Raw genomic sequence first — 22868 nt, forward strand, 5'->3', positions numbered from 1 at the left:
CACTGCACTTCAGCCTGGGCAACAAAGTGAGATACTATCTCAAAAAAAAAAAAGAAAAAGAAAAATATATATATAGATAGATTGAATAGATCGATGAGTCAACAGTGGAAGCACCATTTTTCGATTGTTGAAAAGAATTTCCAGGCTGGAAAGTGCTTGATTTTCCATGAAGCATCCCAACCAAATAGCAGAGAAACCCTCCCAGGGCCAGCCTTCCAAGAGGTTTCATGGATCATCTGCTCTGTGACTTCCTGGATTTCAGGGGATTCTAACGCTCCAAGTGGGTGTCCATGGACTTATGGCCATCCCTTCCCAAGCTTTCTGCTGGTTCCATCAACTCCAAGAAGGTCTGAAGTGATCTGGAACCAGGAGTTTCCCAGATCAACACTCAATAAAACCAACTCTTGAGTTTAGAAACTGATGTGAGGCTGGTATGCAAACCCCTGGTTATTGCTGGCAACAGACCCTCTAAGTTCTTTGCATCTGAGGCAGAACAATACCGCCTCACACCCAGACTTACAATGTGTCAACATGCAACCCTAGTCAAAAGAAAAACTTCTTTTTTTAAAAAATTTATTAAGCTTTTTTGAATGACAGACTTTTCCAATCCTCAAATATAAGGATAAACATTATGTGAATGGTGTCTACATAATGCAGAGTATTTTAATGGGTAGAAGACCATCAAGGCAATGGTATGCTTGATCTATCATTATGTGCATTGTTTCAGAGGTGTAGCAGGGTTACACTGATTTGTGCACACTTTTTCACTTGATTGGAATGATGATTTTTAAACTATAGCCCCAGATAAAGTTCTGGGACCATGTCCAGGGGACAGCAAGAGGGCTAGATTTGAGGTCCCACCTTTATTTCAAACCGTGCGGCTCTACGTGGATCTCTTTTACATGTTTGGTCACCAAGTTAGATTTCAGTTAAGAAACTGAGCATTAGGGGAGAGAGCTGATGCATGCTGGGTTTAATACCTAGGGGATGGGTTGATAGGTGCAGCAAACCACCATGGCACATGTTTACCTATGTAACAAACCTGCACATCCTGCATATGTACCCCGGAACTTAAAACAGTAAAATAAAATAATTTTTTAAAAGCTTCAAAGTTTTAATAATAGCTTTAGAGTTTTGGCTTTACAGCTTTAAAGTTTTGGAAAACTATTAGGGTAGACACGGTGCTAATGAAATCACTTGAGGTTGATGTCATGATCACAAAAAAAATACTTACTGTTTATTGAGCACCTTGCATGTGCCAAATCTCATTTACTGTATCCACACCCCTATAAGATGTACATTATATGGCTCAGTAGTTAAGATTGGGAACAATGGGTGAGGCCATCTGGGCTCAATTTATAGCATCCACCACTTACTAGTTATGTTTCTTGGGTGTTTTCACTTTTTGTGCTTCAGTTTCCTCATCCATAAAAATGAAGATACTAAAAGGATCTGCTTCATAGATTATTGGGAGGTACTTGATGCACATAAAGTGCTTAGAATGGTGTCTGGTCCTTAGTAAGAGTGCAGAGTGCAAGCTGCCATTGCTGTTGTTAGTACTGTATGTCCCTTTCACCTTTACCAACCCCATATGAGCTAGTTGGCTTCACCCTCTTCGCTACCCTCACCATGTCTGTGTTCCTCTGTCATGAAGTGGCCTGAGAAGAGAATTTTCTCCCAATGCAGGTGAGGCAGCATGGCCACAGTGAACCAGTCACATCAGGACTGGCAGGGGCCTGAGAGATGAGGTCCTCTGCACTCATTTTACAGATAAGGAGCTTTCTTATGTCTAAGACATCTTACACTAGGAATTCCCGCACACAATACTGGCCAACCCCACAGACAGGGAAACATTTTACAGACAGGACAAGTAGAGGCCAACTTCTCATTGCCCCAGGGCGCTTACTGCACTTTGCCTTGATGTGGCCCATGTACAAAGTTCGTTCTTACACATGGAAGGAATCTATCAGAGGGAGTATTCATCAGGTGTGTCTCATCAACTTTTTGCTCATTTGGGTAACTTTTATACAGACTTGCACCATCAGGTGAGCATTTGAGTGTGTAAGAGCCCAGAAACATTGCAGGAATCCAATTGTTCATCAAAGTACTGTGCCAAATAAAATTTGGCAACAAAAAAAGCCTCTGTGAAGGTTCCTGATGTTTATGATTGAGGGGATTGTGGACATGATGTGAATCAGATGTGATTATTTTTTTTTCATGTTTACGATTTTTTAAAAAGAAATAGGTGTATTGTAATTTACGGGATGAAATTGAGATTTCAAGGAAAAGCATGTTTTTCTGGCTATTCTCCTATTCTTTCTTGTATAATTAAGATTTTATCTTACATTTGAAATAGCAAGAATTGTCCATACAATTGTCTGCATGGCTTAGAGATAAGCCATTATTCCTCTCTAAAATTTAGTATAAAATAAGTAGAGTTGCCCCTCCATATCCTTGGGTTCCACATCTGTGGATTCAACCAGCTATGGATTGAAAATATTCATTAAAAAAAATGGATGGTGGCATCTGCACTGAACATATACCAGCCTTGTTTCCTTGTTATTTTTCCCTAAACAATACAGTATGGCAACCATTTACATAGCATTTACATTGGATTAGGTATCATAAGTAATCTAGAGATGATTTTAAGTATACAGAAGGGGGAGAATATATTCAGGGCAACTTGAATCTAGGCTCCCAGGGGAAAAAAAAAGAAAAAGTATGCAGAAGGATGGTATAGGTTATAATGCAAATTCTACACCATCTATATCACAGACCTGAGCATCTCTGGACTTTGGTACCTTCTCGTCCTGGAACCAATCCCCCATGGTCAACTGTATTTCACAAGATTTTTCAGACAGATGTAGCAAATATTTGCAAAGGAGTTTTTAAGTGGTGGCACCTAGTTTGGAGTGGTAACACTGGGCATATCCATAGACTGTAAGCCCCAGAGGGACAGGAATTTTTCTCTTATTACCTGCTGTATCTGATGCCTCACACAACTTGGCATATAGTAGTCATTTATCAATCTGTGGGACGAATGGGTGATTATCTCTTTTTCATGCTGGAGCTTAGGGAAAATTGATGCAAAGTTCTTTTGAACTTTAAATTTATAAGGTGATACTTAAGCGACAAAGTAACAAGCTATATTGGCTTTCTTTGTTGTTTGTTTTACAGATCTCCCTTTACATTTAAATGCTGCAATGTTTGAGGCAAATGGTGGTTGTGGTTATGTTTTGAAACCTCCAGTTCTGTGGGACAAGAACTGCCCCATGTATCAGAAGTTTTCTCCACTAGAAAGAGATCTGGACAGCATGGATCCTGCAGTCTATTCTTTAACTGTAAGTACGGCCCCTAGAGAAAGAACATAAGGTCGGGTTTAAGCCTTCCTGAAAACGAACTGGTTTTGAATTCAAGGCATTGGAAAGCTGTCATGTCACAATTTGGGTCATACAGATTTAGTTCCCAGAATAATGTATTTATTTTCCAGGAAGCAGTAGCTATGGCTAGGCAAGCTGTTGCCAGACACTGTGTTTGCCAGAGCCCAGGAGCAGGGCATATGAGGTCCCTGTTTCACCTGATGTTCTGATGATGGTAACTCTGTCTTCCAGGGCCCACAGAATCATAACTATGAGTATAGCCCATGGAAGTTGAGCTTTTTGTTAGATCAGCTCATGTTAGGCTTCAAAGCTCTAAGATCAAACTCATGTCAATATATAAATACAATTAAGTATATTTCCTCCGTATAATTTAACCTTTATCATTCCTGGGCCTTTCCTTATTCCTTTTCACCTAATTAACTTATTGTCAAAACTCCACAGACTCCTCTTAAAAACAGAGACCTGGCCAGGTGCGGTGGCTCACGCCTGTAATCCTAGCAATTTGGGAGGCCCAGGTGGGTAGATCGCTTTGAGCTCAAGAGTTCGAGACCAGCCTGGGCAACATGGCAAAACCCTGTTTCTACAAAAAAATAACAAAAAATATTAGCTGGGCATGGTGGCTCACACCTGTACTCCCAGCTATTTGGGAGTCTGAGGCTGGAGAATTACTTGAGTCCAGAAAGCGGAGGTTGCAATGAGCCAAGATTGCACCACTGCACTCCAGCCTGTGTGACAGAGTGAGACCCCGTTTCAACAAAACAAAACAACAGAGACCTGGTCATCTCTTTCCACCTTTAGATCTTGTCTCTCTCTCTCCACAGGAAGAATGCCAGGCAGCCCTCCAAGTACGACACCCCCAAACCCCTGGGATAACCTCATTCACAGACTTTCCTACCACCCAAACTGCTTTTTCTCTTTCCCTAAGACAGCAGGGCAGTAGCCCCTTTCCTATTTGTTATTTTTTAGCTAGAGGCGAGGGTAGTTTTATCTGTTTACAGAAAGCTGTGAATTAGTTCCTAACACGTCTGTGACTTGCTCCAAAATGAAACTATTCAAGAAAAAGATTTTGAAGTTATAAAATCCTGTGGCATTTTGAACAGAATATTAGTAACAAATTTATGATTATATTGCATAAAGTCTTCTCTTGTGAGAAATTTAACTTCATCTTGTTTGGTTTTTGAAGATATTTGAACATTTTGATAGTTGAAAGCTTACAGTTAAGTGAATGATGTTGACAAAATAGGCTTTTCACATGATTCCAATCATGTGATTACCCAGTTACAATCACTTACTTTTTTTTTTTTTTTTTTTTTGAGATGGAGTCTTGCTCTGTCACCAGGCTGGAGTACAGTGGCGTGATCTCAGCTCACTGCAACCTCTGCTTCCTGGGTTCAAGCAATTCCCCTGCCTCAGCCTCCCTAATAGCTGGGACTACAGGCGCACACCACCATGCCCAGCTAATTTTTTGTATTTTAGTAGAGACAGGGTTTCACCATGTTGGCCAGGATGGTCTCAATCTCCTGACCTCGTGATCTGCTCACCTCAGCCTCCCAAAGTGCTGGGATTACAGGCATAAGCCACCGCGCCCAGCCCTACAATCACTTACTTTTTAAACAGTTTTATTCATCATTCACTTTGTCCATTCCAGTGTTCTTGGGATTCCTTTGCAGAGGGAAGCAGTGAGGTGCAGAGGTTGTCTTTCTTTTTTATCCTCGGTGACTTTGATCCCTTTTGTCTCCCTCACCCTAGATTGTCTCTGGTCAGAATGTGTGCCCCAGTAATAGCATGGGAAGCCCGTGCATTGAAGTCGACGTCCTGGGCATGCCTCTGGACAGCTGCCATTTCCGCACAAAGCCCATCCATCGAAACACCCTGAACCCCATGTGGAACGAGCAGTTTCTGTTCCGCGTTCACTTCGAAGATCTTGTATTTCTTCGTTTTGCAGTTGTGGAAAACAATAGTTCAGCGGTAACTGCTCAGAGAATCATTCCACTGAAAGCTTTAAAACGAGGTAGAATAAAATTGTCCAAATGTTAATAATTGTTGTAGCTAGGTGATGGATGCCAGAATTTCCTTATACTCTTCTCTCTTTTCTGTTTGACATTTTCCTATAAAGAAGTTGAATTAAGAAGCAAAAGGAAATACAAATTGGAGCACTTTTGAAGCACGTCTCAAAAGAAGTTTTTCTTTTACATTTTTTAAGAATCTGAGGTATTAACAATATCCCTTGTAAAGTACAGCCTCACCCATGCTTGCTGATGTCAGGAGCAGTGGTTGTTGCACTCTCATTTCCACGCATTTTTCTTCCTAAATACTACCCACGGCACTACTGGCAGTTTGAAAGCAGGGATTGAAATAAGGAGAGGAAACATGTCAGAGGGGTCGGGTGTGGTGGTGGCATAAGTGACCGCGCAGTTGGAGTCGGTGCCTGGCAGAAGTCCAGTTTTGGAAGCTGAGGCTGGGTTTCAGGTGCAGGAAGAGGGGAATGGAGAATTCTGGGCAAAGGCTAGAGCTATTTGCTTGCGGATTGGCTTTGTTGTGGCACTCTGATGAATTTCAGCCTGTGCATTGTTTTTAAACTTTGATGTGCATAGGAATCTGCTAGGACTGGTAATACCATGCAGATCGTGATTCAGTGGCCTCAGGTGAAGACTGACAGTTTCCCTTTCTAACATATTTCCAGGTGTGCTGGCTCTGATGGTCTCCTTTGAGCACCAATATTCTAAGTACACACTTCCTCTCCCAGCCACACTCAAGCTGCCATCCTTGGAGCTCACAAACACATTACAGTTTCCTACTTTTGTGTTCTTTTCCTGTTTCTCTTCTCTGTGCAAGTAGCCCGTGGTCATTTAATTAGTCTGCTCAGGCTGCCATCACGGAATACCACAGACTAGGTGGCTTGAACCACAGAAATGTATTTCCTCACAGTTCTGAAGGCTGGAAGTCTGAGATCAGGGTGTTGGCAGGTTTGGTTTCTTCTAGGGCCTCTCTCCTTGGCTTGCAGATGGTCCCCACACAGTCAGCCCTCTATGTTGTCTGTGTCCTAATCCCCTCTTCTCATAAGGACACCAGTCCCACTGGATTAAGGCCCACCCTAAGGACCCCATTTTAACTTAATTACCTCTTTAAAGACCCTCTCTTCAAATATAGTCACATTCTGAGGTACTGAGGGTTAGGACTTCTACACAAGAATGGGGAGTATGGGGTCGGGGGAGACCCATAACTGTTATTATAGAAATGTGAGAAAGTACATAGAAACAAAAACAATTTTTTTTTAATTATCCATTTTTCCATCTCTCCAACACAGTCACTTTTGGTGTATAAGTCTTGCAGGCTTTGTTTCTCTCCCCATGTACGTAACACATGAGCATACAGATATATTTTTAACAAACAGGCTTTCTACTAATCTTTGTGTTTTGTAACTTACTGGTTTTCACTTACTAATGTATACAGTGAGCAACCTTTCATGTTAATAACTATACATGTACATTACCATTTTTACCAGCTGTGTATTATTCCATTCTATACTTACAGTCATACTGTAAATTATAACCAATCTTCCATTGTGGGAATGTTCTATTATCACTAAAGCTGCTCTAAGATGGAACATTTGTAAAACAGGGACTGTTGTTAGTGCTTCATTCACAGGGACTGTTAGTGATCAGGTTTTCCTACTAGATCAGGTTTTGTCTGAGTTTAAGGTTTTCTGTTTGAGTCTAAGTTGGAAACAGTACTTGGACAAATTAATTGCCATTGGGTAGCTCAGGGGGCAGCACTCTCTTGGCGAAAAGACGCCTGTTGGTTGCATGCCTGTTGCCATCCCTGCCCATTTTAAGGTCTTTCTACCTGTCATTTGCCGACTTCCAGGAGCATCTTCTTTTCAGTAGCCATGGCTAACAAGCTTTTCCCAATTCTATTACTCCAGGATATCGACATCTTCAGCTGCGAAACCTTCACAATGAAGTCTTGGAGATTTCTAGTTTATTCATTAACAGCAGAAGGATGGAAGAAAATTCCTCTGGCAATACCATGTCAGCCTCTTCGGTAATGAAGTTCTGTTTCACTCAGCATATTTATGGGGATTGCTACACTGAAGGTGGGCTTTTTTGTGGCCCAGCAAAATGGTCGGTGTGAGTTATTAATTAGGTAGCTATGGAAATTAATAACAATAATGGCTGACACTTGGCACTGACTAAGCACTTTACGTATATACTAACTCAGTCCTCTCAATAACGTCAGGCAGTAGCTATTTAGTATCATCTCCATTTTACAGATGAGAAAGGTAGAGCTAAGTACATCTGAGGTCACACAGCTAGCAAGCAGCAGTCCAGGATTTACACCCAAGTTCCAGTAACAAAGCCCATATATTACAGTGTCTATCAGGGAAGTAAGCCAAATATAATAAAGTGGGGAAGAGGCTTATTATGCAAAGCCTAGTAGGAAGCATTTCCAATACTTCTAGAAACTTTAGGTTAAACCAGGAAAATATTTTGTTTCTTCAGCAGTCCAGGGGCAAATGTCACAGGCAGAGCAAGGCTGGAGTGAGCAATAGGCTCTGCTGGCAATGCATAACTTGCACCTCAGTGCTTGGCAGATGCAGAATCTGCTCCCTTGAGAATGGAAGAAGGACACTGTAGAAAGTGCCATAGTTGCAGAATCTGCTTTTTTTTTTTCCAGAGACAGTGTGTCTCTGTCACCCAGTGTCACTCTGTCACCCAGGTTGGAGTGCAGTGGTGCCATCCTGGCTCACTGCAGCCTCGACCTTCCTGGCTCAAGCAATTCTCCCACCTCAGCCTCCTGAGTAGATGGGACTACAGGTGTGTGCCACTATGCCCAGATAATGTTTTTCTATAGAGATGGGGTCTCACTATATTGCCCAGGTTGGTTTTAAACTCCTGGACTCAAGCGATCCTCACGCCTTGGCCTCCCAAGGTGGCCTCCCAAGGTGCTGGGATTACAGGCATGAGCTACCGCACCTGGCCAGAATCTGCATTTTAACAAGTGCCCCATGGAAACTCAGTGCCCACTAAAGTTTGAGGACACTTGGACCATGGCCCCCTCACTAATGCAGGATGGTTTAATTAGATAAGAATCTGGGCTGAGTGCAGCGGCTCATGCCTCTAATCCCAACACTTTGGGAGGCCAAGGCAGAAGGATAGCTTGAGTCCAGGAGTTCAAGATCAGCTTGGGCAAGACCCCATCTCTATTTAAAAACGTGTTGTAATTGAGCATAGTGTCAAGCACCTATAGTCCCAGCTACCTGGGAGGCTGAGGCAGAAGGACTGCTTGAGTCCAGGAGTTTGAGGCTACAGTGAGCTATGATCACACCACTGCACTCCAGCATGGACAAAGAATGAGATCCTGTCTCTAAAAAAGGTATTTTTAAAACAACTACTTTAATTAACTGGCTAATTCCATTATGCTTCCTCTTTAAACATACATTTTAAATGTATGTATCCATTGGTTACCCCGTTTAATAATGTGATTACTTTTGTGTCAATCTCAGACTCAGCGTAGTCCTAACAATCTTTGGAAAGGCACCTTCTGCGCTCACAATGGCACTGGCCATGATGGCTTCCACTGCCACTTTCTGCTTTCTTTTCTGCCCTTCTCCTGCCCTCACCACTATCAGTTTTGACTCCCGCTGTCCCTGCCCTTGTTTGCTTAGGTGTTCCTCCTTTTTCCCTTCATCACTCCACAGCAACCTTCACTGTACATTTGTATCACCTGGGGAGCTTTAAAAACTCCATGTGCACAGGCCACGCCCCACACCAATTAAACCAGAGTGTCTGCAGGTGGGCCCCAGGCATCAGTTTTTTTAAGGATCATCAGGCGATCGCACCATGTGTCCAAGGTTTAGAAGAGCACTTTGGCCAAAGTGGAGGGAGGTGTGGCTTCCACCTTGTGCAGAGGATTGACAAGCAAGGGCAGGGCCGCGTGGTACAAAGAGCAGGAATCACATGCTTTCAGAAAGGCACAGCAGGGCCAAATACCCAATTCTGAGCTGGGTGACCTCAATATCTGTTACAGCTGAAGATTCCATAGATGTCACAAATGAACTGTTTTTACTCACGACACTTCTGACACCAAAAACGTGGTGTCTTTTCCAACTCTCTGGCAACAGCTGGGTGTCCTACATTTCAGTTCAATTCTAACACTATCCATCTAGAGTTGGTGTCAGATCCCACACATTGAGGGCTCAGTCCCACAAGACTACTCCTACTTCAGATGCCAGTCAGAAGTCCCAGGTTGTCACCAGGACTTCTGACCAAACAGCTATAAATTCAGGGGATCCATATAAATCCTCAGATTCAAGAGTTTGCTAGAATGACACAGAACTCACAAGAGTGCTTTGCTTATTATCACCAGTTGATCAGAACAGATGTACTTCAGGAGCAGCCTCATGGAAGGATGCATGGAACAAGGTATGGGAGGAGGAGTGCAGAGCTTCCATGTCCTCTCCAGGCCACCCTCCCAGAACCTTGATGTGTTCACCAACCTGGAAGCTCTCGGAACCCCATCATTTAGGGTTTTTATGGAGGTTTCATGACCTGGGCATGATTGGTTCAATCATTGGCCACTGGTGATCAGTTCAGTCTTCAGCCCCCTCCCCTCCTTGAGGTCTGGCAGCAGGGCTGAAGGTTTCACTCCTCTAATCATGCCTTGGTCTTTCTCAGCCACCAATCATCTCATTAGCAACAAAGGACACTCTTATCACTCCAGAGATTTCAAAGGTTTTAGGAGCTGTGTGGCAGAAACTGGGGACAAAGACCAAATATGTATTTTTTGTTATATCACACCTTGCCATCCTTGGGCTTCCTGGGCAGCCATATATGGATATGTGCTTGGTAAATGTGCATTTGACCATGGAGAGCATCACTCTCCATTGCTGAAGCCAATAACTGTAGATCATCCTGGCCTTCTGCCCCATTTAAGACTTGATCATTTTATTTCCTTAGTATCTTTCAAATCCATTCATCTTAATCTGTCTTTATTGCCTTGGCCCTGGTTCATTCTCACCTGGCTTGTGGTAGAGTCTTCCTAATTGGTCTCATTTCCTCTGGGTTTGCCACCTCTGTCTGTCCTCATCTAGGGCATCCCAAACAGATCTATCTAAATATGATCATGTCACTCCTCTGTGAAAAACCCTCCATCAGTTCTCCATTGCTTTCAGGGTATAGTTTATACCAGAAGTAACAAATTCACATGCCAGTAGGATCCCAAGAAGATGATGTGCAGGCATGGACCTGGGCTGAGCACAGACTCTTAGAAAGCAGAGAGCTCATGGGTCATTTAGAGGGGAGCTCATGGGTCATTTAGAGGGGCAGCTGTCACCTAGCTCTCAGCTCTAGCTGCTTGTTGCCTTGTGATGTCGTCAGATCTCTTGGTTTTTCAAGAGAATCAGGACATCTGGGGTTTTGTAAATGATGGCAACTATTTAATCTTTTTAATTAATAATATAGTGCAAGCTAAATGATACAATTAGAATGTGTGCATTTTATAGTATGACAATTATACTTCAGTAAAACTGATTTTTAAAAAATCACATTGTGCAAGCATAACAAAGACAACCTCTCCTCCCCACCCCAAATAAAAATAAAGTACAGGCTAAACAATACACTTCAGCCCTCAGGTCCTCATTTTGCCAGTTTCAGTCTAAATTTTAGCCAGTTAGGCAAAGCCCTGAATGGCTGTGCTTTTGCCTGCATCTCCAGCCTTTCTCCCTCCAACAGGTTAGTTGTAGAACTTGTTGAGGTTCCCAGAATGCCCTGCTGTAGGCCACTTCTAAGTCTTCATACACGTGTTACATCAATTTGGGGTTCTCTTGTCTCATTCTTCATCTGCTAAATTACACTAGGTCCTTCAAGATTTGGTTCAGATACCATTTTTCAGAAAGCCCTCCCTGGTTTCTCCCTTACCTCTTCTAGGCCACCTCCTCTGGGTTCCCAAGGAACTTAAAATGCTCCTTACAACTGCCTACTTTCCCCTCTAGCTATCTCATTCAACTGGAAGCCCTTGGCAGGGATAGTGTCCCATTTGCCCCTGATTTTCTAGGGACAGGCATATTGACTGATTCACTATAAGCCTTCCATAAATTATTTATTTCGAATGAATGAATATATCTTAATACACAAAATGCCTGAAGAATTGAGTTACACACTTACCGACCTCTTTCTAACAGATATATTTTTGCATTATAATGATTCATGTGCCTGAATGGTGTACTCTCTACGGGCAGAACATTTTATTATTACCATCCAAATTTCTAGCCCAGTACCCTGAAGAGAGATGGAACTCAATAGATACTATGGAACATCAGTTAATGAGTAAGAACTAACATACATTTCAGATAATATCAGCCTCTAATTATGATGGAAAGAGACACTGTAATTTAAAATAATATTTTGGTGATGTGCTTATGAAATGCCCTCACTAAATGACTGAGGAAGAGGTACCATTTGTAGCACTGGGCTACAAATGGACTCTTATCTTTTGCATTTACATGTTCCTATCCGTACTTCTAAGTACTAGCACCTCTGTATCAAATAGAGCTTAGAAATATGTGATTACGGATTAATGATCAGCCATATGATCTTCTTGACAGATGTTTAATACAGAAGAAAGAAAATGTTTGCAGACTCACAGAGTCACGGTGCATGGGGTCCCAGGGCCAGAGCCCTTTACCGTTTTCACTATTAATGGAGGCACCAAGGCAAAGCAGCTTCTGCAGCAAGTAAGTCCACTGAGCCGTGGTTGGGAGAATCCAAAATCTAAGATGTATGGATGTATGTGTGTGTATAAATGCCTGTGTGTAAACATACACAGATGCACATGAATGTGCAAAAGTCCATGTGGATGATATGCCTTTTGATTATTTGGAAATGTGTTATTCAACATTGAGATCCACTCCAAGAATCATCTGATGGATCTTGGTACCACTAGACAAACTACCTTCAACCTGTAGAGAAGATTTTTAATGATTCTTAAGCTATGTAAAATACCAGGCTCTAGAATGATAAAGACCAGAATGAGTGGCCTTCCAACCGTATATACACTTTCGCCCTAAGCCTAGACATGGCCTAATCTTCCTTCTTCACGCAGAGATTATTAATCAATCAGAATTTGCACATTAGGTGAATGGAATCTTCTTGCCATCCGAGGAGCTGAATCAAATTCTTAGAGCTTCAGGATGGGCCACGTGGACCAAGGAGACATTTTCTGCCCCTCCAGCCTAAGGCCTTCCTTTGCATGTTGAGCAGCCCCCTTGCTCCCCTCCCCTGGCACCTGACCTTGGCATTTGAGGTCCTCTCCTTTTGGTGGTAGCAAGAGGCATGGAGACCCTGAGACCTGTTACCCCAAGCCCTGTAGCAGAACTGGCCTAAGTCTCCTTACGCTGTGCCACCTCCGCCCTAGATCCCCCTCCGAAGGATCTTTGTGGCCTTCTGCAGACAGGTCCCCATCCATGGGGGGACTTCTAAGAGTGAGAGAGCCAGGGACATGGAGCAGCATCCAAAGAGGGAGGGGGCACGTCCTCCAAAGGGCGAGGCAGGGCCCATGCGTAATTCCTTTTTTCACCACACTAGAAGCGCTATCCTTGCTTGGCACAGTGGCCTAAAATCCTTGCAGACGATTTTATCCTTAACCCATTTCAGAATTCCTTCTCCATGCAGCCAGGCGCAGTGGCTCACACCTGTAATCCCAGCTCTTTGGGAGGCCGAGGCAGGCGGATCACGAGGTCAAGAGATGGAGACCATCCTGGCCAACATGGTGAAACCCCGTCTCTACTAAAAGTACAAATATTAGGTGTGGTGGCACACATCTGTAGTCCCAGCTACTCAGTAAGCTGAGGCAGGAGAATCATTTGAACCCGGGAGGCAGAGGTTGCAGTGAGCCAAGATCACACCATGGCACTCCAGCCTGGGTGACAGAGCGAGACTGTCTCAAAAAGATAAAAAAGAATTCCTTCTCCTGAATAGGGGTAGACTAAAGGAAGCAATGACCAAGGGAATGGCCCTTTAGCTCCCTCTGAAGTTAGGGTGTATGATGAAATGTAGCTGGGATCATAACATTTGGAGGAATTAAAAACCAACTGAACAATCACAAATAATAAGTGTTAATAAATGGCTCTGTCCTTCAAGGGCACATCTCTATAGACAGGCTAACATTCTATAACTGACTTAGAGAAAACAGCTCAGGTGTCACATTTCATAGATTATCAAACAGAAGCTATTACCAACAGTTTGTTTTGGTTTTGTTTTAATACATCAGTCCATGTACTTTAGTGTCCACTATCACAAAGCACTGCTGAAGTTTTGTAAAGGAGAACTTACCAAGAGCCACCCATAGTAGTCCATTGCTTTACTGTCACCTGTGCAAATCAGCACACAGATGTAAAGCAGGACTGAGCAGGGAGTGATGCTGGCCCTCTTGTGGAGGTGGCCCAGAAGCTTCACATCCTGAATTATCCCTGTAGTATTTGCCTTGGCCCCCTTTTGAGTCAACAGCATTGCATCAGTTATAGACCAAGGGCTGGGGTGGAGAGATTTCAGTCTTCCTGAGAACCTTCATTCCCACTGCCCTCAGTCCATCACATTCTGCTTTTCTTCCTGGTGAGAGGTGTTCGCTCTGGGCTTTGCCTTATTGGCAGGGGCCTGAGGAGAAGGGTGTTTGCTTAATCCAGACCAGATGGTGGCAGCTTTCTCTCATCACCAAGCTACTTCTCACGGGAAGGCAACAAAGGGAGTTTCTTCACTGCAACTGACCTTTACTCCCTTCAAGTTCAGCCTTTTGTAGTAACCTGTACAATATGAGTGAGAAAGAATACATTGGTAAAACTATAATGCCTGTAATCCCGGCACTTTGGGAGGCCGAAGCGGGCGGATCACTTGAGGTCAGGAATTTGAGACCAGCCTGGCCAACATGGTGAAACCCTGTCTCCACTAAAAATACAAAGATTAGCCAGGCATGGTGGTGCACGCCTATAATCCCAGCTACTCGGGAGACTGAGGCACGAGAATCACTTGAGCCTGGGAAGGTGGAGGTTGCAGTGAGCCGAGATCACGCCACTGCACTCCAGCCTGGGCGACAGAGGGAGACTCTGTCTCAAAAAAAAAAAAAAAAAAGTAACTATAATGGCTCATCTTTATTGAGTTCATCTAATGTACCCATGTTATGATTTATGCTTCAACCATAAAACAAAGTTAAGATTGCTACTATTACTATTTCCATTGTGTAGATCGGAAAACAGTCTCCAAGGGATTAAGTATCTTACCCAATAATTCGTAGCCAACAAGTATTAAAGGCAGACCTCAGACTCAGGTCTGTCTGGTTCCAGGGCTTTGTCTCAGCTGCCCTGTTTGACTGCACAGGGTCAGCAGCCAACAAAGAAAACAAGCCCTTTAAGCACACTGTCAGAAGTTTATTTAAAGAAGAATTCCCAGGAACTTAGACCACATGAGAACCTAGCCCTACAAACCTTCCATGAGAAGATGACCGAGTATTTCCAATGTGAGAAAAAGAGATTATCTTAGTAAATACTAAACTAGGTTATTTGCCCTCAGTCCTGTGTTGCAAGATTACAAAGGGCTAATTTCATGGAATGAGAAACCTAAAATTTTTAATTCACTAGGAGCTCTCATTCCAACAGTGGGAAAAAATAGTTATGCTGTCTGGGGATTATGAATAAGTTGTGCCGTTGCCCGGAGTGAACATAAACAATCCATTCTGAACATAAGAGAATTCTTAGATCTTCCAAAAAGAATTATGCAATACTCTAGAGTAAATTTCACTTATAAATTGCATAGCAAACCTATCTGAACACCATGAAAGTTGATTTAAGTTTTTGCCTCACTCCTCAGTTTGCCTTCACTTTTTCTTTAGATTCTGACAAATGAACAAGACATCAAACCTGTTACCACAGACTATTTTTTGATGGAAGAAAAATATTTTATATCTAAAGAAAAGAATGAATGTAGGAAACAACCATTCCAGAGAGCCATTGGTCCAGAAGAGGAGATCATGCAAATTTTAAGCAGCTGGTTTCCAGAAGAGGGATACGTGGGCAGGATTGTCTTAAAAACCCAGCAGGAAGTAAGTGTGTTTGGGTGCAGCCTACACAGTAACGACTCATTATGTGATTAGCCATTTACCACTCACAACCTCCCTAAAATTCAGAATTTCTTGTAATTGCAACTTGGTTTATATTCTTCTTAAGTAAATGTGGATGAACAGTTTTATTCTTCTGCACATAATCAGAATATTATCTCTAAGGTACAGAAATTCAATCTAAAAAACATCCCTTAGGCCGGGCGCGGTGGCTCACGCCTGTAATCTCAGCATTTTGGGAGGCCGAGGTGGGCGGATCACTTGAGGTCAGGAGTTCAAGACCAGCCTGGCCAACATGGCGAAACCCCATCTCTACTAAAAATACAAAAATCAGCCAGGCGTGGTGGCAGGCGCCTGTAATCCCAGCTACTCATGAGGGAGGCTGAGTCAGGAGAATTACTTGAACCCAGGAGGCAGAGGTTGCAGAGAGCTGAGATCGTGCCATTGCGCTCTGGCCTGGGCAACAGAACAAGACTCTGTCTCAAAAAAAAAAAAAGACAAGGAAATATGTTTTCTCACGCAAATAAACTATTCCATTTTAAAAATAAATAAAAACATCCCTTATAAGATAAAGGAAGCAAAGATTCCTTATGCGTGTCATCAGCTATGGGTCCAGTATTTTATTTGTATGTGTGAAAAGACATCGTTGTGAGTGTCACATTACTGTATAATGCAAAACCTGCAGGTATTTTCTATTCTGGGGATGACTGACTTCCAGTTTTAGCTAATAGAAGTTTTAGCTAATAGAAGCTTCCATGCTTACAAGTAAAATAATAATATTTCTTTGAAAATATTCCAGAACTTCATACAAAGTAAGAATAATCTCTTGGCCTGAGTCAGAATTAGTAATAATTTATATTACGTGTGCTAAGATTCCCATGATCATTCCTGGGAAGGAAAGGATGCAACAACTGCCATGTTGACTCCAAACTGATTGGCTCCTGTTTGACTTAATTGATGAAGCACTTTTTTTTCCCTGAATTAACTGAGAAAACCCTACTAACTTAAGAATGACATATAAGGTCATTTCTCTAGCATAGACAGTCATGCCTCATGACATGTTGATAGTCAAGCAGTTGAGTCTATTCAGCAATTTGATTACATAAATATTGAGCACCTAATATGTACCAAGCCCTGTTCTGGGCACATGATCTGCTCCTTTGGGGCATGTAATAGTGCTTGCCTGATAGAAGGTCCCTCAGGCCCATGCTTGCTAGGGCACAGTGAAGATAATAGCCAATTTTAACCATTGTGTGTTTTCACTTTCTAGTCACAGTGAGTGAATGTGACCTAAAGCCTCTACAGAGCTCTAGCATCAACTCTAGAGCCAAGAGCCACTGCCTTCTTTCCCTGACCTTGCCTGAGACAATGAAAGGACATTTAATTTAAGCAAAAAAATGTAATTGTCTCCCCAGCCTTCTCTCCCTATTAAGACACACTAATTGCTAAGACAGAGACCAGGTAACCCTAATAATAATCACTTTATGATAAAATATCAGAGGGCTTAGCTGTACTTTTGAAGCCATCTTTAATGTCTAAATTTTTTTCCTGTTCCTAAATTGTCTTGCCTTATTAATTTGCTACATGTAAAAAGTATGTATCCTCTAAGCGATGTCAGAGAATCAGTAAATTTTTAAACCTCATACTTGCGTATGATTTACAGCGTTGAAAGCCCTCAAACACTATGTTGAATGATATAATGGAAACCATTTTACACTTAAGGAAATAGATTCAGAGAGGTGAAATCATGACAGGGTTAGAAGCAGAAAGAACTCAAGTCTATGGCTTCCAGGTCAGTGTTCTTTCCACCATCCTGTGCTACCCAAGCTGAAATTGTGTCCATCCTTGTGGATCACCCACACTCAGCACCTTGGGAGGAGCAGGAGGCAGTGGGTAGGCTAGAGGGAAGACAGGCTGGCTGCTGAGTGTCACAGGAAGCTTCATTTTATGCTCAGAGGAGCTGGGGAGGTGAGGGACACCCAAATGCAATTTAAATGTATACCACAACAAGCTGGGCACAGTGGCTCACACCTGTAATCCCAGCACTTTGGGAAGCCAAGGCAGGCTCAGGAGTTTGAGACCAGCCTGGCCAACATGGCAAAACCCCATCTCTACTAAAAATACAAAAATTAGCAGGGCGTGGTAGCAGGCACCTGTAGTCCCAGCTACTCAGGAAGCTGAGGCAGGAGAATCACTTGAACCCAGGAGGCAGAGGTTGCAGTGAGCCAAGATTACACCACTGTGTTCCAGCCTGGGTGACAGAGCAAGACTTCATCTTTAAAAAAAAAAAAAAAAAAAAAGTATATGACAACAGGCAGTAGGGACCTCAGGAATATGCTTCCAAAAGGCTGGCAAAGGAAGGCATTTTGAAGAAAAAGGGGCATAAGTCAGAAGGGAAGGCTAACAAGATTTTTCTGATGAGTAAAATATGGCAAGTTCTCCTTTATATGCCTTTATTAGGAAATTTTTGAAATGACTGAAATATTATATCTCAAAAGATAAATAAATTTAGTGTACCTAGGTTTACCTGGTGCATAGTGATACCCAAATAATATTTGCTGATTGAATAAATGAATTCAGTAATTACTGAATGTAAGAGGGCACTACTAGAGGAGACAGATTTGGGCTATAAGTATTTCCATTTATTTTATCCCATGGAACTAATAAGACATATAAGCAGTTTGCCCATATATGAAAATTCTTCAGTTGCTATCTGTGACCTCTGATCTCTCCTGCCTGCCTTTTATAATTTTCTTGTCTCCTGGGCTTTCAAGCTGTCAGATTCCACATCTTCCTGTGGTCAGTGTCCTCTTCTGTTACTGGATTTGAAATTGGGTAAACCAGGATTGTCACAATGAACAGACCACCTAACTTCTGTAAACCTCACTGCCCTAATCTGTAAAATCTATATACAAACTAACCTACTTGACTCAAAGAAATGATCATGAGACTCATGTCAAACATGTAGACAGACAAGGTGTACAACAATGCTTAGTAAAAAGGGATATAAGTGAGGGCTATTTTTATTTTGTTCATAACCTGTGGCTTCGAACTAATGTGGCTGGAAATACCTTAAAATAAGCTCTGAGGGAGGCTCAAAGGTCAAAGGTGCTTTTTTTTTTTTTTTTTTTTTTTGAGACGGAGTCTCGCTCTATTGCCCAGGCTGGAGTGCAGTGGCGCGATCTCAGCTCACTGCAAACTCCGCCTCCCAGGTTCACACCACTCTCCTGCCTCAGCCTCCTAAAGGTGCTCTCTTAAAAGTAAAGCTTAATGCATCGTTGTTGGGACATTTTATGTGGCAACTTTTTGGTTTTCTGATTTCTTGCCTCCTGGTTTGGGGGACAAAGATTATAAATTATGTCATGTGAATTACCTCTCAATCTTACTCTGACTGATTAAATATATGATGATCAATGCAATGACATATTATTAAGCAAGTTGTAAAACAGTATACATAGGATACAATCTCATTTTATGTAAAAAGAGACAATAGCTCATCTCTTCCCCCTCTTCCATTATATAATGGAGTATTCATTCATTGGAAAAAAATAAAATGGATTTTTTCACTCATTGAAAAAAGTTAAAATAGATTATATATCTTTATTTATTTAACAAAAAATCATGTAATTATAAGGCCATGATTGCAAAGTTAATTAAATGATTGGGGCAAGCTTCAGAAGCCAGTCCTTTCTGGCCCTGGTTGCAGTTTTGGCGCCACCTGGTGGCAGTTATCTATTCTGACTTTAATCAATGGGTACAATTCTAGTTGGAACTTCCAAGATAGCGACAGCAACTCATGGATTCTTCTGGTTAGTTAGCACCCATTTCAGTAGCCTGGTCTGGAGAGATGAGGCTAGAATTCTGGGGATAAGGGGGTTTTCCTGCCAAGACCTCACTTGCTGAGATGAGGTTGACTACTGTTTACTTACTTTACCTCTCCCTCCCCTTTTACTAAGTCTCCCTCTTGCAAAAGTGAAGCTATCCTCATTTGAAAATGTGGTGGACAAAGAGCAGCAGCTGCTTGACAATCACATTATATCTAAATTCACCTAATTCAAGGGTGTTGCTTTACATAGTCACATACACAAAAATACATTTGAACATCCACAGCAAATGTTTAAAAGGATGTATTACCTAATGACAGTGGGGTATTTTGTGGAGAATAGGGTGGGAGAAGGAAAAAAGATGAGAATGGGAAAAGTTTGGTTTTTCTTATTGATATGCTTCTGTACTGTTTGAAAATTTTTAATAAGATACATATATCTGTAGATAGATACATAATCCACCAAAAAGCCAATTAATCTAATTCTCATAATTACTGTGAATTTTGTCAAAATTTGTTCCAATGTGGCTTACCTCCAGCCATTCATTCAGCCTTGTCACTGCAGTTTTGTTCACCCAACCTGTCAATTTCATGGTTTACATTTCAGATGTCTAGCATTTCTTAAATGCTCAACGTCTGTGGAAATGGGTGAGCTTTCTTTTAAATACAATTTACTGTGTTCTTATTTGGCTTTTGCTAATTGGCAAAATGGTATATTGTCTTTCTACAAATTTACCTACAGTCAACTTGGACTCTCAAAATCCACAGCTAGGCGGGGCACAGTGGCTCACACCTGTAATCCTGGTACTTTGGGAGGCTGATGCAGGTGGATCACAAGGTCACGAGTTCAAGACCAGCCTGGCCAGCATGGCGAAACCCTGTCTCTATTAAAAATACAAAAATTAGGCATGGTGGCACACATCTGTAATCCCAGCTAGTCAGGAGGCTGAGGCAGGAGAATTGCTTGAACCCAGGAGGTGGAGGCTGCAGTGAGCCAAGATCATGCCACTGCACTCCAGCCTGGGCAACAGAGCAAGACTCCATCTCAGGAAAAAAAAAAAAAAATCCACAGCTAATAGGAGCAGATAAATTGGCTTGTTATGGATCTGTCAACATCATCAGAAGCATAGTAGTTTCTTCCTCTCAGGAGACAGGTATATCCTTTTAGAACAGTTTATGAAATAATAACATAGTATGTGAGATATTAAGCTAAGAAGTTTCTACATCACCAAGATACAAGCTCAGATTTTTGCTAGATTTGTCTTTCTTTATTCTGCATAAACCTATTATTTACTCACATTTTTTTCTTTTTAAACATAGAACCTAGAAGAGAAAAACATTGTTCAAGATGACAAAGAGGTGATCTTGAGCTCAGAGGAGGAGAGTTTCTTTGTCCAAGTGCATGATGTTTCTCCAGAGCAACCTCGAACAGTCATCAAAGCACCCCGCGTCAGCACTGCACAGGATGTCATTCAGCAGGTAAAAGCCTCTCCCTTCCTCACCTCAGTCCTTCCCTCAGCATAAATTATTGGAACAAATGTCTGTGCACTGATGGCTCATTTTATGAGTGAAGTTCCTGAACAACAGGGACCTCAAAGGGGAGTGTGTGCCTCTTAAGGCTGGGAAACTGCCTCACATGGTGGCTCATGCCTGTAATCCCAGTTTTAGGAGGCTGAGGCAGGAGGATTACTTGAGCACAGGAGTTGGAGGCTGCAGTGAGCTATGACTGGCCACTGCACTGCAGCCTGGATGACAGAGTGAGGCCCTGTCTCTAATTGAAAAAAAAAACAACCGACCCAGTGGCTCTCACCTGTAATCCCAGCAGTTTGGGAGGCTGAGGTGGGCAGATCACTTGAGCTCATGAGTTTGAGACCAGCATGGCTGACATGGCAAAACCCTGTCTTTACAAAAAGTACAAAAATTGCTGGGCACGGTGGCTCACGCCTGTAATCCCAACACTTTGTGGGGCCAAGGCGGGTGGATCGCCTGAGGTCAGGAGTTCGAGACCAGCCTGGCCAACATGGTGAAACCCCATCTCTACTAAAAATACAAAAATTAGCTGGGCGTGGTGGCAGGCACCTGTAATCCCAGCTACTTGGGAGGCTGAGGCAGGAGAATCACTTGAACCTGGGAGGCAGAGGTTGCAGTGAGCCGAGATCATGCCATTGTGCTTCAGCCTGGGCAACAAGAGTGAGACTTTGTCTAAAAAAAAAAAAAAGTACAAAAATTAGCCAGGCATGGTAGCATGCACCTGTAGTCCCTGCTACTCAGGAGGCTGAGGTAGGAGGATCGCTTGAGCCTGAGAGGCAGAGGTTGCAATGAGCCAAAATCGTGCCACTTTACTCCAGCCTGGGCAACACAGCCAGACCCTGTCTCAAACAAAAACAAATTTAAAAAGTTTAAAATCTTGGAAATATTAATTCATTCCTTCAACAGACACTTAGTATCTACAGTGAGTTTGGATCTCTATAAAGCACTGATAATAATGGATTTAGGAAGTGACTCTGCAGTGACAATGTCATGGTCCCAGAAATACCTAAGCCAGTAGGTACTGACCATCTCTCAAGGATCCTACAGAGGACAAGTATAGGAGGCCTACTCTGATCCTCTCCCCTCCTCTAAATCATGCTTCTCTGAGAGTTTACATGGTTTCAGAGAAGTTTGCTTCCTTCATAGCCTTGTTAGGGTAGGCCATTCATCAAACACCTATTTGATGAATAGACATACAACACAACGATTAAGAGCACAGACCCTAGATCAAGCTGTGTTAGATTCAAATCCCAGCTCTACTTCTGAGACCTAGAGTAAGAGCTCAGATCTGTGCCTTAGTTATAGTAGTGTGCTGGTAAACCAGCTCTTTGTAAAAGAAAAATAAAAGCCCTTATTTATTTCTTTTGTGTAAATGCCCCTACCATATCTGATTTCACCAGACTATTCCCGTTGGCTCCAGCAAAACACTACATGGTAAGTCACCACATAGATCACCACATAGACAATATGCAGATAGTATGATAGTACTTTCCTTGAAGGTTAAGTATATGTAAGATGTTTAATACAATGCCTAGCAAATGGTAAACATTACTTAAGGGTTACTTGCTGTTCTTGCTGTATGATAACTTGGTTAATATTAGCCATCTTATTCAACTGACTTTGAATTCCAAAGGGCCCAGACTTACATTTCTTTAACTTATCTTTGTCTCCCCTAAAAGTACAGCACAGTATCTGGGACATAATTGGCCCTCACTAAACATTTAATGAATTAACAAATGCATCAATGAAAGACATTCTTATATTAAATGAAAAGAGAGATCAGTTGACTTCTAAAATTCTTTCAACATCCAAGACTCTGTGATAGAGATAGCCCAGTGGGACAGAGAGGCTCCTGAAGAGCAAGATTCTATTCCTCACTGGCTGACTTTCATGTCTGTGAGCGTTGGTACATGCAGAAAATCTGGTTCAGACCTTTATTGTTACTACTATAGCTGTATATATCCTGGAATCTACTTAACCTGTCTTAAGTATAAGCTTCCTCGTCTGAAATTCGGGATAATAACACCTAA

At 42.3% G+C, this 22868-nt stretch overlaps 2 protein-coding genes across 8 annotated transcripts in view; one reads left to right on the forward strand and one right to left on the reverse strand.

Moving 5' to 3' along the window:
* PLCE1 (phospholipase C epsilon 1) overlaps window positions 1-22868 on the forward strand; it is a 337648-nt gene that overhangs the window by 307030 nt on the left and 7750 nt on the right. For all 6 annotated transcript variants that reach the window (XM_034931124.3, XM_063607826.1, XM_057298956.2 and 3 more), the window contains 6 exons: window positions 3178-3341; window positions 5130-5391; window positions 7306-7424; window positions 11986-12114; window positions 15261-15470; window positions 20629-20787. In XM_034931124.3, the coding sequence (XP_034787015.1) occupies window positions 3178-3341; window positions 5130-5391; window positions 7306-7424; window positions 11986-12114; window positions 15261-15470; window positions 20629-20787 (1043 nt within the window). The remainder of the gene's footprint in view (window positions 1-3177; window positions 3342-5129; window positions 5392-7305; window positions 7425-11985; window positions 12115-15260; window positions 15471-20628; window positions 20788-22868) is intronic.
* NOC3L (NOC3 like DNA replication regulator) overlaps window positions 11464-22868 on the reverse strand; it is a 51081-nt gene continuing 39676 nt past the window's right edge. The window contains exon 22 of one of the 2 annotated variants that reach the window (XR_608285.3): window positions 11464-14178. The gene's annotated coding sequence lies outside the window, so the exon portion shown is untranslated. Of the gene's footprint in view, window positions 14179-20554; window positions 21511-22868 lie in introns of those variants that run through there. The other variant, XR_008620007.2, reaches the window with a different exon arrangement.

The sequence above is a fragment of the Pan paniscus genome, chromosome 8 (assembly GCF_029289425.2).
Source record: "Pan paniscus chromosome 8, NHGRI_mPanPan1-v2.0_pri, whole genome shotgun sequence".
In the NCBI taxonomy this organism is placed as follows: Eukaryota; Metazoa; Chordata; class Mammalia; order Primates; family Hominidae; genus Pan; species Pan paniscus.